General features: G+C 32.9%; 3 protein-coding genes across 3 annotated transcripts in view; 1 reads left to right on the top strand and 2 right to left on the bottom strand.

Annotated features, from left to right (window-relative positions):
- Positions 1-260: 260 nt before the first annotated feature.
- LOC130622019 (acyl-CoA-binding domain-containing protein 5-like) lies at positions 261-8,687 on the top strand. Its single transcript, XM_057437413.1, has 10 exons — positions 261-459; positions 3,651-3,685; positions 3,854-3,939; positions 4,332-4,404; positions 4,997-5,408; positions 5,527-5,591; positions 6,010-6,520; positions 6,767-6,993; positions 7,532-7,641; positions 8,329-8,687. The coding sequence occupies exons 1-10, from the start codon at positions 360-362 to the stop codon at positions 8,351-8,353; spliced, it is 1,644 nt and encodes a 547-aa protein (XP_057293396.1). The 5' UTR covers positions 261-359; the 3' UTR covers positions 8,354-8,687.
- A 648-nt stretch (positions 8,688-9,335) lies between these two features.
- Positions 9,336-11,718, bottom strand: LOC130622018 (major facilitator superfamily domain-containing protein 6-like). Its single transcript, XM_057437412.1, has 2 exons — positions 10,047-11,718; positions 9,336-9,578 (listed from the first exon to the last, which is right to left on the bottom strand). The coding sequence occupies exons 1-2, from the start codon at positions 11,566-11,568 to the stop codon at positions 9,385-9,387; spliced, it is 1,716 nt and encodes a 571-aa protein (XP_057293395.1). The 5' UTR covers positions 11,569-11,718; the 3' UTR covers positions 9,336-9,384.
- A 5,766-nt stretch (positions 11,719-17,484) lies between these two features.
- The window catches only part of LOC130622086 (reticulophagy regulator 3-like), a 29,209-nt gene continuing 28,232 nt past the window's right edge, over positions 17,485-18,461 (bottom strand). The window contains exon 9 of the mRNA XM_057437490.1: positions 17,485-18,460. Coding sequence (XP_057293473.1) covers positions 17,952-18,460 — 509 coding nt within the window. The 3' untranslated portion in view covers positions 17,485-17,951. The remainder of the gene's footprint in view (position 18,461) is intronic.

Raw genomic sequence — 18,461 nt, 5'->3', positions numbered from 1 at the left:
TACGGCGCCATTTAAAATACTCCTAGCTATAAAATTATATACCGTTATAAATTACCTTATTCCAGGAAATTACCGTGACACAAATTACGCTAATTTTGAAAATTCGAGTTAAATAAATTTATCTTATTAAAGTGTAACGTAAATAAACAGGTGTACGAAAAATAAATCCCACGCGAAAGATTTAAAGTTTTTAACCGAACCCTTTTTAGACATTTTTTTCCCCGGGGCGGGAAGTCGACAGTTTCTCTTTCCGAAAATTTAATGCGTACGCCAAAAACCGAATCGGGTCACGTTGATTCTTGAAAACAAATATGGCAGACTTTGCAGCCTGATGAAAATTTATTTTTGTCATAATCACAATGAAGGACAAAATAAACGATACCGAAAAGGCTGCAAGTAGTGTTATTCAAAGTAATTTTGAAATAGCTGTACAGCTCGTTAAGTCACTCCCACAAAAAGGTTTGCAGTTTTTTGTAGCTCATTGCAGTAACTATCACATGATAGTTACTGCAATTAAAATATTCATCTTTGTTCCTTCCTTCTTTTAATCCTACTGGTTGCCTGACTTTTTAATATTTGTCTTGTTATAGGCCAAGCATTGTTCGCCTACACTTATTTGCACAGTAAAATGGTATCCCTACTTACAATATTAGGCAAATAAATCTACTACTAAAGCTATTTAATCTTTCCCCTCTTCGATAGCTAGCCTGACAAGGGTGCTGATAAGCCACATACGCCGTAAAAAGTGCAGGAAGTTTCAGATGACAACTGCCAATTTAATTCGAAAAGTCACTTGAGCTAGCCCTTATATGCGGGCATTTGATGCGGCTTATCGGCACCCCTCTTCTAGCCTGTTCTGCCCGGATTATGAACGCTGCCCAGATTATTATGGCAGCTGCTCCGTTTATAAACAGGGCAAAAAATACATATTCCAGGCAACATAATCAGGACTAGTCAGCTTATGTATGACAGTTAAAAATATTATTTGGCACTTATATATAAAACAAACATAATCGGGCCTGACTGGCTTTTATATCATTCGCATCACTTCTGACAAGCAAATAGCCCTGGTGGAAAAGTTGGTGATGCTCTTAAATGAGACAAAATCTCATGGAAACTGTAATAACTTTTCACCAAACTTATTTCCCGAAAAACGATTAATTTAGGTCTTCCCCAGAATTTAATTGGAAGTGTATATTGGTATACACTTTAAAATGGTGCGTACGTATATGTTTAAACCACTATTTGTACGTAAAGTGTGTATTAAAAGTGCGTACAAATATACGCTACGAATTTAATTCCTGTGAAAATAAAAATGAGCATGAAATTTACTTAATTCAAAGTATATTATGTTGAAATCTATTCACGAGAAGTTTATACTAAAAGTTACGTTGTGACTTTTTACTTTTGCCGTGCCTAGTTTTCAATAGTGTTTTATCTTGCGAAATAGCATTTAGACATGACCAGCCATTATATCAGCATTCATAATCCAGTCACCATGACATAATCCAGTCACCATGACATAATCAGGAAGAAAAAAACGTAATCAGGCCAAAAAAACATAATCGAGCCATGCGTACATAATCCAAGCCGTCCTGTTTATAAACCAGCCCTTAAAATTAGAATTTTTTTACGGCGGCAATAAAACTGCCAACGTGAGATACATTTTAACTGATTTGCGTCAGCAATATTTTTTTGTAGTGAAATTTTTCAGCTCGCAATAACTTTCGTCATTCACTTTTTATTAGGGCTAGACCTCTGGTATATTTGATGCATTGATCTCCTAAGATGATGACAAATGGGAATGGAGTACATGTCTTATTGACATTTCTTCCTACCTTTCGTTAGGTTAATAGCTCACTGCCAACTGGCTTTTTATGTTTCGAGATGAACTCATTAGGTTAGGGCGTCATTAGGTTGTTTCGAAAATGCTTGACACAGGCACAGTTCAACATAAACCAAAACTGCACAGGAGACTCTATTGTTAGAGTCTTCGCAGAACATCTCTCCTCACAAAATTGAGGGCAGGGCTGACTTATTGCCTGTTGTGTCATGGGGAGAAAAAACTTCTGGACTTCTTTTTGATAAGATATACAATTTTTTTGATTTGGTACCACAGTATTTCTGTAGCCTGAATGATTTTAGTTAGTATTAATGGCTTAACTTACTGAAAATTGGGAGTGGGAGGTGCTCAAACAAAATCAAAATTATAGTTATTTAAAAATGTCACAACAAAATTACGGCCGCAATATTTTTTGCTGACGCAACTACGGTTTCTTTGTATTTTACGTTGGCAATTAGTCGGCAGTGCCGAATGCCAATGCTAAATTTAAGGGCTGTAAACAGACCGCGTTCGCAATCTTGGCAGAATAATGTTATGTGATTATCTAAAAAAATGCCTCTGATGATGACATGTCTGCTTGCTACATAACATTATGTTTTTGTCCTAGTCGGCTGATTTAAGCCTCAATTTTGTGATCTGTTTTTTTCTGTGTCAGACACTGGATTTATTTCTAAAGTCATTTTTATATTTCAAATGATTTCAAAATACCTGCCTTAGTTGTCTCAAATGTAGCTAATGGCTTCTTTAAACATTACCACATATCTTTTTCTATTGCTCAAGAAGCAGACGCAACATTAAGTAAACTTTGTGAAGCGAATTAAGAAAAAGCACACATAGTTTTTTCGCATCTAATGAATGATTACAGAGATAATAACGATTAAAAAGCCTGCTATGCACAAATTTTTTTATCATTGAGCTACCCCAGCAATGTTTTGGCTGTCTATTCTGTAAATTACCAAGCTTATTTTGCTCAAAAACTATGCAAGATAAATCGCTTTAAAGTTGTGAAAACAAGCAGTCCAACCTGTTCACGATATCAGTTTGTAGAATAGAGTTTGTCCAGAGGGACACAGTGGAGTATTTCTTAGAAAACTTGAAGCAGTGTCAATCAGGTGGGGACAAAATTTTTTATATCCTCGATCAATACAATAAAGCCAAAATTAATATGTAAGTCTTCATTTATTACTTCTGACCCATTGGTAATACATTGATAAGAAAGATTTTATCTAAAATCATGTTAACTGACTCACTTATGGTATTAAAAACTGATTCAGTAAGTTAGAAAAAGCCCAAAAAAGTATATAATTCGATCCACATGTATCACTAAAAATTTGAACACAATAAAATATATGTCTATATATATGTGTGTGTGTATATATATATATATATATATATATATATATATATATATATATATATATATATATATATATATATATATATATATATATATATATATATATATATATATATATATATATATATATATATATATATATATATATATATATATATATATATATATATATATATATATATATATATATATATATATATATATATATATATATATATATATATATATATATATATATATATATATATATATATATATATATATATATATATATATATATATATATATATATATATATATATATATATATCTCAGTTACTCTATTGTTAAGGATTTCTCACACCACTGTGATTTAGAAAATCATAAGAAAGTAACTAAAATTTAAAAATACCTTTTATTTTAATTTTGTTTTTAAAGAACTTTAAGTCAAAGCTTGTTGTATTTACTTAGGATCGTTTCAACCATCTTACAGTGAAGCTGGAAAGGTATTTATTATTAGTTCTGATTCATCATTGCTACATTGTAATTCAGATATGGAAATATACACTTTACTAAAGTTGAATATGGCCAATGATATTTTTAAAAAATTCCTCTCACAAAAAACTGTATGCTTTTATTAGTTTGATTTCTTACTAAATTTTTATTGCTTTTAGATTTACAGTTATTTCAAGCAGGCTAAATTTGGGCCATGCACACAACCTCGTCCAGGTTTCTGGGATGTTGTGGGTCGAGCAAAATGGTAACTTTTTTTTACATTTTTAAACTTATGCCTTCTTTATGCATAAACAAAATTGGACGACTAATATTATAATTATCAAACTTTAATTGCATATACAAAATTTTGAAAAACAGTTGTTAAAATGAAAAATTATAAGAGCATTATCGATATCTAAGTCAGTCAGTTCTTTGTGTATCCATAGTATATAGAACTGTAAATAGGTCTAAGTAATGGAGAGTACAAAATGTGTATATTTCCTAAAAAATTGTGATTGAATAATATTAAATGCAAAAGTTAAAAGATAGACTCTTATGTTCAAAAGGTTAATAATTTGTCCGACCTTTTAGAAGGTTAACTACGTCAATGTTTACGTGATTATACTGTTTGGTTAATTTTGTAATGTTTCTCATTAGGGATGCTTGGTCGGCACTTGGAGACATGTCACAAGAAGTTGCTATGAAGCATTATGTCGAAGAAATAAAACAGGTTATATATTTAATTCATGTGTATTATTTGCGGACATCGAAGATATGGGTACACATTTTCGTGCCCAAAAATTTCATGTGCGAATAATATTTTTTGAAGATTGTGGAAATTAAAAAAAAAGTTTGAAATAACTTAATTTGAAGTAATACTTAAATTATTCATTCCAAAATCCATCTTGATTGGAATAAATTTAAAGTTCATAAAGCTTTTTAGTGCCAAACTTCCAATTTCCAAAGATGTGCAATGGCTTATTGCTGTGTTTATATTTATTTTTCTATATCACCTGTGAGTAGGCAAAAAATGTCCGCTAAACCTAGCAGGTTCATGAAAAAATTCATGAATTAAACTATGTATGTATGTACTCCTGTTTTTAGTTATATTACAGCTTTTTATTGCCAAGATACTTGAAGAATTTTTTTTATATTAAAATGACTGCCTTTTATTAGCATGTGTGATTGCAAGAATGTGATAATAAATGTTAGGTAATCACAGACTCTTTAATATAAAAATCATTGCGAGAAAAGCCACTCATTTTACAATAAAATCGTTGCCTTGTTTTAGTTTTCAGACTTCCATAATTTTTTTTTTTCAGGTGTATTCCCGCATTAAACAAATCGAAGAATTTGAAGAGCGACAAGAAGAATTTGCAGATGTACTTATACCCTTCTGTAAAGCTGCAAACATTCCGTTATCTGCGAAACTTTTGAAGCTTTCCAAAGCTCAAGAAACTACTAACAGAGTTCCATCAAAAAATAGCAAGCCAATGGAAGGGACACCAGTTAACGGTACACCAGTTAACGGTACTAATTCTAATGGTACCCCGAGAAATAACACACCTGGTGACAGAACACCTCTGAACGGTGTTGGTGCACATTTACCTGATGGCATGAACAACTCGACCAGTTCTGTGCATTCTGTTATGATGGAACATATGAATAAAAATGATGTTTTTAATGATAACAGAGATAGACAAGCAGAAGATGAAGTGAATCTAACTGTAGAGGGTTGGTATTTATATATGTTTATTTTTTTAGCCCCCCCCCCCCCCCCCCCCTCTATCTTTTGTGTTTTTTTATTTCATGACGATTAAGCAGTTGTTATTGTGGATTTACAATCTTTTAGATGTACAAAATGGTAGCGGCAGTGAGGATGATGAAGTTTATTGCGATTCCATAGATCCTGATCAGGTATGTCCAGATCACTAGTTTAGCTTACCAATAATTCTTTTGACGGGCAAAAAAAGCATTTAACCTAAATGTGAGATTAAGTCAAAGCCGAACTTGAAAGAGGAATATTAAAACTCTATAAGTGAATGGAAATGAAAAGGGTAGAACAGGGTAACTTTTATGCAGGGATCCGAAAGATCTTAAATCGCAATAAAATTTAGTTGTGTTTACATTTTACAAACTGCACATGCGCCATTAATTTTCGAACAGGCGCAATAGTTTCATTTCGTGTTTACATGAATATTTTAAGGGCAAAATAAATTTTTTTCATGTAAAGACTGCCTAAAAGAGAATTTTTTAAAAATAATAGGTTTTTATACTTAATTTTGTTGAAATGACATGTCGGATAAGTCTGACGCAAATGCACTTTCTCTTTCAGGTGATTTCATTTTCAAGTAGTGTCAATGGCCAACTTACCAATATCAATGGAACTCCTGAAAAAAAATCACAGTCTATTATGCAGAACACGAGTACGCCATATACAAGAGAACAACACCCTACTAATACGGAATCAAAAACAAGCACCAGCTCTGAAAGCAAGAGCGATTTTGAAGTTGTCACGGGTAACCCCAATGATATAACGAACCTTGAAAGCATACCGAAGAAAGATTTCGAGAAACAGAATACCTCAAGAGAATCTGCAAATGGAAAACAGAATTCCTCTTCTGATTCTTCTAAGACTTTTAATTTATTAAATGAGTTGCAGAAACCCTGTAAAAATCGGAAACAAAAAGATGTGCGTAAAAAAACAACGACGATAGAGAATAGTCGAAGTGATAGAATGCGTCAAACAAGTGTTCGATCTCATAAAATAGACGGACAGACTCCATCAGATAGAACTTCTGAACAAAAGTCTCAAGGAGGTAGCAATTCTGTAAATGGTGAAAATGGTAAGTAAGTGATGAATTGCTTTAAATACACCAGTCTGTCGTTTTTTTGCGTGTAATTCATTGATTTACATCGCGTGCAACTCGTTCTATTGATATGTCCGTGCAAACATTTTTGTGTGAATTTTTTCAATCTGAGAAGTATAATAAACTTGTGTAAAACTTGCAGATCATAGTATAGAGTGTTTAAGTAAAGCATATAATTCATAGTTGATCTCTCTATTTGTAATGGTATAAAAATTAATTCAGTAAATGTGTATCGTTCTTCTCAACACCACCGTCATTCACGTCACCGACATCCGTCCAATTCAAATCATGACGACACTGACGACGACACGTGCAGCACAATTAGTTCGTCATCAAGCGACAACGTCGGGTTAAAGATTGTACAAGCTTTGGAACGTATGGAGGAGAATCTTCACGATGTTTTGGATCGACTGGATTCGATCGAAGGGACGATGAAAACGCTTACACAAGTAGGTTTAAGAATATCCTTAGCTGTAGAAAGAAAGGGTGACGGGAGCAACATAGAGATATATCCATGTCCAAACAGGGCTTTGAAGTCCTAGAAAAGAAATCCTGATATTTTAAGTATTGTTTCACTAAGCTTCTGTATTTTCTTGAAATGTAATATTATAAAGAGGTAAAACATGGAGAATAACAACCAAAATTCACATGCAAACGAATTCAATCGACTTATAATGGTCGGATGTGAAAACATGTTAGAAAAAAATGATGACGTCAATTTTTTTCTATTTTAGTAGGTTGTTAAATCCACCTTTCCCAGTATAAAGAGGGTTAGATTGTGTAACAACAGGATATAAACGTAGTGTTTTTTCTTTACAAGTTTATTTTATATTTTAATAATATCTACTGAGCGTTTATTATAATCTTTCATGACTCTGGAAATTTCAAGCTGACAATTTTTATTCCCATCGTTACTTTGAAATTTTCTGTAATTTTGAAGTAACACAAACGGTGTAATTATTGTTTTTATTTAAATACATTTTATAGCCTACAACACCATGGTGGAGAAATTATGTTCCATCGAATACGGCCCTGTTTTGGGCGATGTGGCCGGTCATGGTGAATTTGATCTGCTTTTACTTTTGGCGGAAAAAAAGGTATGTTTGTTAATTTGTTCATTTTTTGCACCAAATACCAATGCGAGAAATATGTACGACAAACAACAATCGCAGGTCCAGCAAACCTGTTTTTTTTTTTTTTCATTGACAAACGACTAATTTTACTCTTTTGTGCTTAATTGTAGGGGGGGGTCAAATTGCACTTTTTCGAATTTTTCACCCCTAAAATCATTTTATACTTACCACCTATTTTATTGAAATTCGAGAATGAGACCCACCTCCTCATTTTACTATCGCCCGCCCCCCGCCCCATAATAAGTTTTTTGGATATCACAAAGCAGCATCTTTTCTTATAATCAAAACAAAACTCTTTTTTGGAACAAATCTCAAGAACAAATACTATTTACAGGTGAAAAATAACAAATATTAACAAAATGTCAGCACAGTTTATTTCTTAAACATGTCAAAAGCTGTTATCTTTATTTTAGTTGTTTCACTAGTGTTAGTTTATTTAAACTTGTTCCCACCATTTTACAGAAAATTTCGTAATACCCCCTTAGGTCATTATAACCCCCACCATTTTTCCCCGGAGTACCCACCCACCCCTGCTTATTCGACCCCCCCCCCCTACAATTAAGCACAAAAGAGTATGAGCAAGTCTGATATTTAATATAACGAAGAAAGCGTCAAAATACCTTTATCATTTATTTTATTATTTTTTAACAGAAGGCAACGTTTACAAAAATGTTAAAAGGAGTCGAATGGTTGTTGAATGGATATATAGATGACGCTACGATTGAGCTGTGCTTCTTATAGTCATATAGGGTGACTGGATGTCTGCATGTTAAATTTCATAATGAAAACAATGGAGCGATACAGTGAATTGTTGAATAATCTTTGAATAGAAATTACAATTTATAAGCTGATTTAACAGAAACAATTTTTAACTTCAAATGATAGCCGGAATAAATTGGCTGCCTTGGATTGAACTTTGGCTCGATTTTACTAGAAATAATACAAATATGTATATATATATATGTCTTGTATAGATTATTTTTTTTTCAAGAAATGTTCAATTTATTTCACTTTCGAGTTTGTAGCTATGCAATAACAAGCCGCTCATAAGTTCAACCACCTTCAATAGCGCGAGATTTAAAAACATCGTTAGCTGACATGATAGAGCTGTTATTTAGATATTTTATTCTAGAGTCAAATTTCTAGTCGAATTATATATTGATTTATCCCCTAAAACAATACGCAAAAATTAGTTGTAACTTTCTACAGCAGTTTACACGATAATTACCGCGAAAATTAGATGCAACTTCCTAAATCAGTTTTTGCAACAATTGCAGCAAAAATTAGTTGTCACTTTCTAAAATAATTTTCGCGATAATTACAGCAAAAATTAGTTGTCACTTTCTAAATCAGTTTTTGTGATAATTTTTCGATGATTACAGCGAATTAGATTTTTTGGTTGTATTAACAAATTTCCGGAAAACCAATAAATGAAGTACTTTTTCTGGGCGATCTTTTCGTGAGGAATCCATAGAATTTTATTGATTGCAGCTGCCAATGTTCTGTATGTGAACAAGCGCATTAAAAGAATTTTCACTAGTTTCCTGTATATTTTATAATTTAGGGAGGAGTCTTTCTTAAGAAAACAAGTAACAGTAAAAGGTTGTGCTCTATAAGAGGGAGGGGCACTTTTCATGTAACATAAACATGTAGCAGTATGTAATAAAATTGGTTATATTCATCTAAATATTTACAGAATGTATAGAACTACGATGTACCACCTATCTTCTTCTCTCTTTTCGCTATCACAAGTTGCAGTCCACAAAACAAGACAAAGATGATGGAACTTAGAATACCTCCTACGTGATACGAAGATCGCACCCCAATATGATTGATTAGAATACCGCCAGCTATTGCTCCAGAACCAGTCCCTAATCCCCAGTAAACGCCTTGAAGAATCCCTGCAGTAAAATGATAACAATTTATGTCTATAAGAGAGAAAATATCTGCGGAGGGCTAAAGGAAAGATGTTACTAAAGTGTGGAGTTGTAAGAAACGTGAAAAAGTTTAATTTTCGCAGACTTATTTCGTGACGGAATTTTTTTTAATTTTGCGGAGACTAATTTTGCGAATGTGTCACGTGGAATTTTCGCAAAGAGAAGAAAAAAGTATAGAAAATAATAGAAAAAAGATAGTTCGCAAATGGTGTCTATTGTTACTTTTGGAAAAAAATTTAATTTCGCGAAAATTGAGAAAAAGTCGCGAAAACTGTAAAAAAAATAATCATGCAAACATTCTTCTCAATAATCTTTTATTTTTCAAGATAAAGCTTATCTGAGAAGCTGTTTAAAAGAAGTTATCTTGTGTTTATAAACAAGAAGAAAATACAAAGAAAAATTGATGTACAGAACTAACATTAGGAAGTATACCTTGCATTGTTGCTGCCGTATTAGGTGGGGCTGCTTCTCCGAGGTAGGTTATACAAGATGACCACGATATTGCATAAATAAGCCCTTGTACAACCTCTACAGGGATAGCCCACCAAGGATTATGTAAAATGGAATAACCGAAATAACTTCCGACATAAGATGCTAATGCCCAACATATAAGCTGGATATGTCCAACTCTGTCAATGAAGAAACTAGATACGAAAAAGCCGAAAATAATTGCGGAGCATCTACACGCGGTTGCCACGCCCATCATCAGCTTCGATGCACCTAAATCCTCCAAATACCAATTTAAGAAGTTCATGATACTACCATGGCAAAACCCACAAAACCAACATATAGCAAGAAACGAACCATATTTTAGGGAGAAAAACACTTTGATGCATTCTATTGGTTTTGATGATTCTTTTGTGTTGCTGTACTTGAATTTAACAAAAAATAAACCAAATATAAAACCAATGACCATAAAACATGAGAAGATGTAAAAAATTACTAAATAATTTGTGAATACTTTACCACAGAATTCAAATTGAAATTTATCTAGTAATGCGCCTACACTAAAGGATGCAAGACCATATCCTATACTTCCAAACAACCTTGTCTTCCCATAATGCTTTTTTTCATCTCCAAGGTGATCTAACAAGGCGGTGTCGATCATAATAAAAGATGGCGCTTCTAAAAATTCTCCAATAACAATTAATACTAACAAAACGTAAAATATATCTCGAATCTCGTTTTGATCGCGTTCGATGATGTATTTAATTCGATAATGAATACCATTTTGTACAGAAATCTCTTCTTCACTTTTTTGGTTACGTTTCCATGGTAACACAGAATTATTTCGATTCTCGAGTTTTATATTTAATATAATTTCTGAGCTATTTCCATCATCTCTAGCGTTTCTTTTGACGAAATTTGTAAAAAGTTGAGGACGGCAATTTACACAGTTTTCGGTGTAAGCGAGTTCCCCGAATCTTCCTTGGAACCCGACTGCCGGAACAATACTCCGTTGCGCCGGTTTTTCACTGATAATGTTTATTCCTGGGTGAGTAATGTTGGTTAACTTGCAGATCTCTTTGTGTGGTCTGGGAAATGCTAACAACAGCGTCATTACTAACCATGCAAGAATTGAAAACAAAAGAATCGCTTTTCTTGCTTTGTAACGATCCGCCAATAACGCCCAAAAAGGTCCACTGATAAATTGTATGAGAGGTCTTACGCCTGCTAATATACCAACGAAGGACGCATTTAGGCCAAGCTGCTTAAAATAAACGCCTAAGTAAGGAAAAGTTGATCCAAATCCAGCAAAGAACAGAAAGAAAAAGGCTTTAAATTTCAGCAAGTCTTTATCAAGCTTTATGGTTAATTCTTTCTTTTTATTCTCGTCATTGTTAGCCTCTTTGTGGTTTAATTTATCTCCAGTGATATTATGTGTGGAGTCGCATACCACAGACATATCGGATGGTGCGTCTGTATCATCGAGAAGAAAATCTTTCATAAACATGAAGTTGAGTTTACCTTACCTTCAACCAACCGGAAAGAAAACAAAACTTCTTCCATACACTTGTTTTATCGTTCACGTCTATTTGCTGCCATTTTGAAACCAACTTGTGAAATCATACTCAATGTAGTGTAAACAGCGTTTGAAGTTTCAACTCGTTACGCATGATTGATTTGTTATCAAGTATTTCAGCCAATAAAAGCGTCTAATGTTTGAAAATGCACGGTTTCATATTAAAAGGAAAAATTATTGACAATTAAGCCTAAAATTATTTCAAACGACACAACAGGATAATTAATAACACTAGACGAGAATGAGCCTTATGTTATGATAAACACAAATAGGCTCCTTGCAGCAATCTCAGAAAAAAGGTCACTGTTGACTTTACGATGACTATAGATGTAGCAGTTTTTGACATTACCAACAATTAAAATTTGATCTTGTTCTAGTGTCACTAAAGGAGGAAAGATTTGACCAATTCCGTTAAAGTAGAAAGCCGCTTTAACAATGAAAGATGCGACGGTTTAGCGACAAGGTAATTCCCCGACCCCTCGTCGGGACAATTTCCCCTTTACCTATACGAATATTTAAAGTGCTATGTACTCTCACATATTTGCAGGGAAATGTATTGCAAATCCGTCCTTGTCCCCAGGGTCACTTAGCCCCTGAGCTGTCCTTCTCGCCGCGATCGAATTAATCAAAAAAACCAAAATGCCCTGGAAAGAAGGTTGTCGCAGATTGTAAAGACACCAAATATGTCCAAAATCAGTAGTCCAATCCGTATCCCATTTAACATAAACCTCATAGTTCATTAAATCACCTTATTAAACGAACTGGTTATCATATGCGCATATAAACAGACATATGTTTCAAAAAAATAGTGAATGATAACACAATTAATGTTATGTCTGCATTGCTCAGACTTTCTATCAAAGATCTGATAACAAACGTGTGAGCTTCTCAAAATAGACACGGTAATGACATAACATATCTCCTCTTCTCCTCCTTAAATTTTTGTTTTAATTTATACGCATGTGATCAAATTAGAGTTATTAACACTATATAATAATAAAAATTTGCATCCTTTAGACGGCCTCATCTCCTTTATCATTTTAATATTAAATTATTTTAATATTTAAACAAGTTTTGGTCATTTTAAAAATTCGCTTTTGTCTTTCACTTAACAGATGCAATTTTGTCGTTTTGTGCTTTGTCATCTGATTAGAGACAATCTCATTTTCAAAGGTTCTTTTTCGCTTCTTAATGTGAGTGCTGGCCACGTATAACAGAAAGCGAAAACGAAGCCTTGGGAACTAGATTGCGATGAGAGAGATTTTAGTAAAATCATGAACATCACAACTTAAATATTTGTTATTAAAACTCTACTTCCGCTTCATTTTTTAAATTTTAGTTTTGTTTTCTTTTACTAACTTTTTTTCACCAATGTTTTGCAGAAATGGATGAAGATATACTAGTAAAAGGCAATATAGGGATATGCGATTTCCTTCTTCATCTGGCATTTTTTTGTTACCATATGTGATTGTGTAGTTTCATACTTGATGACCCATACATTGACAAAGATTGACTACTGAAGTATTTCATACTTTTCTATACAACAAAAAGAAATGTCAGAAGGAAATTGTTGTCATGTCGTTTCACGAAACCAATTGATGATACGTTACATTTCATTTTAACTCACATCATGTGATTTTGAATTAAAAGAAATATTCTTTTAAAAAAAATTAATGCCTTTTTTGGTGACTGAATAGGTCAATCTTGAAGCTTGCATTGACGAAAATTAATTTTGTAGCTACAACAAGAACTCTCGAGAAGAAACATATTTTAAAACTTATCCATTTATGGAAAAACAACAAAATATATGCATGGATGATTTTTGTTGTGTTATTTCTTTGACCTTCCTTTTGTATTTATGAATGAAAACTATTCCGTCGTACTCTGTTTCTCATATTGATTCAATGATCTCCCACATCATACGTCAAGAGAGAGAAAGAATTTGTGTAATTAAGCTTTAACGTGACAATCAATACACAAAGGGTATTATTAAGCAGTTTCTTACCATATTTGACAATAGTTTTTATCAATCATTTATTTATTACGATAACTAAACATTGGTATTTAGAAATTTCACTTTGATTTACATCACACATCAATTCACTGCAATGTATTCAACTATCCATATGTATTATCAGATACCAAAAGGTGAAGTATTTTACCAGATCAGGACAGCAAAAAATCTTCTAAAAAGTAATTTTATTTAACCATGGTATATTATATTACATATTTTATATTTGTTACAAACTTTCAATGTCCAATATCCAAATAATCCTCAATTCAAAATATCTGCTCCTCACCTGACATGATTAAATAGGGATTCTTATGCGTTGAAAAGTTGGTGACGAAGGAGAGTTAATCGTAACGTCAGCAGTTCTTTCAACTTTATAACTCACTATGTGTACGCGAAGCGATGTCTGTTTCATCTCTCCTTTGGTGTTAAATCAGCATTTCCAGCAAATTTCAGTATTTTGAATCTCTTTAAAATTTTTTCCCTTAGAGCCTTTGTCACTAAAAAGAGAGTGGAAGATACTCAAAAAAAATTTTAATATTGGGGCTAAATAAAAACTCAAGAAAATAACCTAAAGTTTTTTTGCTACGGCTTAGAACAAGAATTATTCATCACTTGATGTTATTGCTTTTTTCCACAGCAGGACTACTAACCCAATATTTAATGTTGAGATATTCTAATGTCACACGTTAGAATATCTCAACATTAAACATGGCTCTTTGGTGTGTCTCTCATTGAACATATTTACATGTGTGATAAGGTATCCGTTTCATTATGTTCCTGTATTATAAGCAAACAAGTAAATAAACAAACAGATAAACAAACAAACAAACAAACGAACAAAAAGGTAAACACACAGAAAACAAACAAAAAAACAAATGAATAATGATAATAGTAAAAAATGCAGACTTGTTAAAATAGACATAATATCCTTAGATTATAGAAATTTCTTTCGTGTCTCTTTTAATTAATTTATACTTCATTTTTGTTAGCAAATTTTAATTACTTTAAAAGATTATCATCAACATGCTTATTGTGATACCTTATCTGTAAATAAATAGTCGACAGAAGAAGGCCGGTAAAAACTTTTGGTTGGCACAGTAATAGTTGTAGAAAATTTAGTCATTTTTTACCGACTAAATCTTGCTATCACTTTTAAAACAAAAGTTTTTCAGACCTTTTACGACTAAAGGAAGACTTCCATTTGAAATTCTTTTTTTGTGTGTGTCTTGGTAAAAAGAAAAATGTTATTCCTGGTGTATATGCTTGTTGAGTTTATAAATTATGAAAAAAAATGCGATTCTCCTTTCAAAAAAACTTAAAATATAAATTGAAAATCTCACAATGTGCATTTTTTATCCTAATTTTCTAAAAAAATAAAAATAAAAATAAAAGATAATCGGCAGGAAATAAAGTCAATAAAGATTTTGCCGGTACTTTTAGTCACCAAGCCAAATGTTAGTTACATTTTAATGACTTTTGAGCCAGTAGTTATATCGAAAAATAAACTTGAAAAAAAAATTTAAAAACTTTACCACTAGCTTATCATGTGAACCTTTTTGTTTTAGAACATTTCTACAACGAACATGTACTGATTTGAACCTTTGGAGGAAAGAGGTTGGAGATCTTTCTTTTCTGCAAGTTTGAACATAAAGGTAGTATGGAATATAACAAAAAAATACTTACACATTTTTAAAGTTTTTAGCTTCGCTATATCTTCTTTGATATCCTTATATTCTGGCAATTTTTTGTCCAATCCATTAAAACAGCGACTGTTCCATCGCTTCAAACACGCTATTTGTAAATGCAATCCATGAGCCGAAAACAATAATAAAAAAAAAGATACAGAAAATAGGTACAATCTTGTTGTGGTCATTTCAAAACCTGTGTCTTTGTCAATACACGAAGGAACTGAGTGTTTATATAGATGTATTACCTTACAACGTGATCAACGCTGTGATGTTATCGCATTATTGTAACGTTGGAGTTTAGCGTGGGAAGCCTTCTCACAAAAGATAAGTCATATTTGTGTTCTTACCATACAATATCAATGTCTAATTCCTAATTGGATAACGAGTCACAGATAGTTGGCGGTGCTAATTTAATTAAACAGATTTTTTCGTTGCTTTAAAAAGATGTAACAATATCTAAGTGTATGCTAAATCAAATTCACAATATACTGGCAATTCGTCAGCTTTAAAGTTAAAAATCATAGAAAACAATATTGACTTCATATGAAATGCGAAGTAAGTTAACTGACCAAAATGTTTCTCTTAAGTAACTTCTATCCATCTATCTATCCATCTATCTATATGTACATAAGTGTTCCTGTTTCTAACTGATTGTTGATCTTTTGTTGTACAGGGTTCCAATTCAAAAGATGTTTTTAGTGTTGTGGTATTTGAGATATCCCAGACTCCGCCGGGAATATCCTCCTCATTTAATTAAAATACTAGTTAGGAGACCCAGCATAATTTTTCTTACCACCAGGAAATCGGAATAGCTAAGGTGGAAAAAATTACTTTGATTGGTAAATTCTACTGTTCTTTGCTCACGTGGTCAATATCGGGAAATCCTTTGTTTTGAGTAATGGATTTTTGAATTATTTAAGAAGGTAAGACGTGACCACGCCACTTTGTGCGGATTGGTGGATTTGAATTTTAGGGATTTGCTCTGATATTTGTTTGCGTCTGAATTTTCGTTTAAGGGAAACCGAATTTGATATCCTTGAAAAAAGCTTAGTTAACTAGGCTATTAAAATACTCGACGTCTAAAGCATTTCATAGAGTTCTTTAAGAAGGTGTGGTCTGCCAGTCGGTCGTGAGTAGCGAGTAGTGAAGAAATGAACGCGAAAGAAAAAATGCGGAATTAATGTGTGCAAACTTGACTCGTACTTGCACACTTAAATCCGCAATTTTCAACAAGGATGGACAATTAGCAGTCCTTCATTTTCATTCATTCCCTTTGCAATATTGCTTTAAAATTAACAAGGTGCCACATCAACGATCATCGAATTAAGACGTCTTTTTGCGCTAATGAAACAATAGGAATGTGGGGGATGTATGATGTGGGAGCTTAGTATGCACGTTTTCCGAATTACATCTTTTTATTACCTTTTATATTCCCTAAAATTTCGTTAAGCTAGAAGAAGTGCAAATACCACCTGCGATAATAATTCGTTAATTTCCAACTAATAAGAAATATTTGCTCGCCTCAGTCCTTTTTTAATAGTAGCAGTGCTGTAAATTGTCATTACAGAATTAAAGAAAAGTGTTCGACAAACTTATATTAAAAACAGTTGGAGAAAAAGAAAAATATTTTGGATCAAACTTTTATAACTTGCGAATTGTCTTCGAGACATTATCAATGTTTACTCTTTCTTCAAGATGGTCTAGAAATACAACGTAAGTAGTGGTTGCCCAGACTTTGTTGTTTTAAAGTTAGAATAGCGGTATATATATATAGAGATATACCTACAACATACTGAATCAATCCACTGAAAAAGAAACCTTCTAGTTAACATCAACGACTAGGAAAAAGGGAAAGTTGAAGCGGAGCAAAAAACACAACAAAAAAATTCACCGTTAAGAAACTTACATATGTATGGAAAAATGAATATTAATGCCTTCGATATTTGAAGCAATTATTACGCGAAAATTAAGAACTATGGAAAAACTTGAAATAGTTTATCCTCTTTTTCCTCGGAAGAACTGACAAGTTTAGGTAAAAAAAGATCGATGTCGATGACAAAGCGTAAGTTTGCAGTAGACGTAACATATCCTTATTTTACACTAAGGGACCTTGGGATGTTTAACAAGTTAGGGAAAATATATGCGCAGTGGTAGTGTCAAAGCCACAAGGCTTCTAGTTTATTTATTTACAGTAATACATACATATTTCAAATGAAGCAGAGTGGATATATACATTTCTTTTTTACTCTTTCATTATGAAAAAGATAAAAAAATAAAATAAACACTCATTATTTGTAGAAATTAATCATGAAAATTAAAAATTTTGTAGAGTGATTTAAGGTGAAAAATTAGATCTTTATATTTTCTAAAAGCGCAATAACAAGCTCCCTGTTTAAAAGCAAAAACAGTTAGTCTAGAAAAGAGCAGAATGGTGCACTGTCCTGCCATATCAAATAAAAACGCCCAAAAAGCCCTTTTCAAAGCATTAGCCATATCTATAAATGTATAAGTAAATACCTCTCTCGAATAATCAGTGTATTCATAATGTTATCTACAAGTAAGATCCCATCTCCTGTTATCTCATTTTATTAAAGTCGTGTGAAAATATTATTTTAGTATCCCAAGAAATTTGAAACTCCTTTCGAAATGGAAGATTGACCGATCGCTTGTTCATTGATTTCTTCGTCCGTGACGTTATGTAATTCCGTTTTATCTAAAAACTCATATTCTTGACGATCACGATACGACGTTTCGTCAACAGCGTCGTCGTCGGTTTTTATAGTACGCGTCAAACCGCGTTCTTCGTGATCAGACAGGTTTTCATTGGTTGTCACTACACGAGCAAATCTGACACCGTCCGCTTGCTCAACAGGAATATCTTCGACATCTTCGTCCGTATCCTGCCCGACGTCGTCGTTGCCATGATGGCGTTGATAGTTGCTAGGTATGCCGAAATTAGCGCTTGTAGTTGCAGAAACATTCTTGAAATCCAAACCGCCATAGAAATCGTCGTTTAGAGGTTCCATCATGCTATCAAATTGAGATAATGACGGCATTCCCTGGCCTGGTTGGATGTTGTAAGACGGTATAAACGCTTCTTCGTCGTAATCGGATGAGTTTTC

This window comes from Hydractinia symbiolongicarpus, chromosome 12 (genome assembly GCF_029227915.1).
Source record: "Hydractinia symbiolongicarpus strain clone_291-10 chromosome 12, HSymV2.1, whole genome shotgun sequence".
Lineage (NCBI taxonomy): Eukaryota > Metazoa > Cnidaria > Hydrozoa > Anthoathecata > Hydractiniidae > Hydractinia > Hydractinia symbiolongicarpus.
Note: the sequence above shows the minus strand (reverse complement) of the source record. Positions and strands in the feature narration are given on the sequence as shown.

Excerpts from the sequence above, each read along its gene's own strand:
- LOC130622018 (XM_057437412.1), bottom strand. The coding sequence starts at position 11,568 with ATGTTTATGAAAGATTTTCTTCTCGATGATACAGACGCACCATCCGAT. Across the intron at positions 9,579-10,046 it reads TACGGCAGCAACAATGCAAG|GGATTCTTCAAGGCGTTTAC; the intron begins GTATACTTCCTA and ends ATTTTACTGCAG.
- LOC130622019 (XM_057437413.1), top strand. The coding sequence starts at position 360 with ATGAAGGACAAAATAAACGATACCGAAAAGGCTGCAAGTAGTGTTATT. Across the intron at positions 460-3,650 it reads TAAGTCACTCCCACAAAAAG|GATCGTTTCAACCATCTTAC; the intron begins GTTTGCAGTTTT and ends GTATTTACTTAG. Across the intron at positions 7,642-8,328 it reads TACTTTTGGCGGAAAAAAAG|AAGGCAACGTTTACAAAAAT; the intron begins GTATGTTTGTTA and ends ATTTTTTAACAG.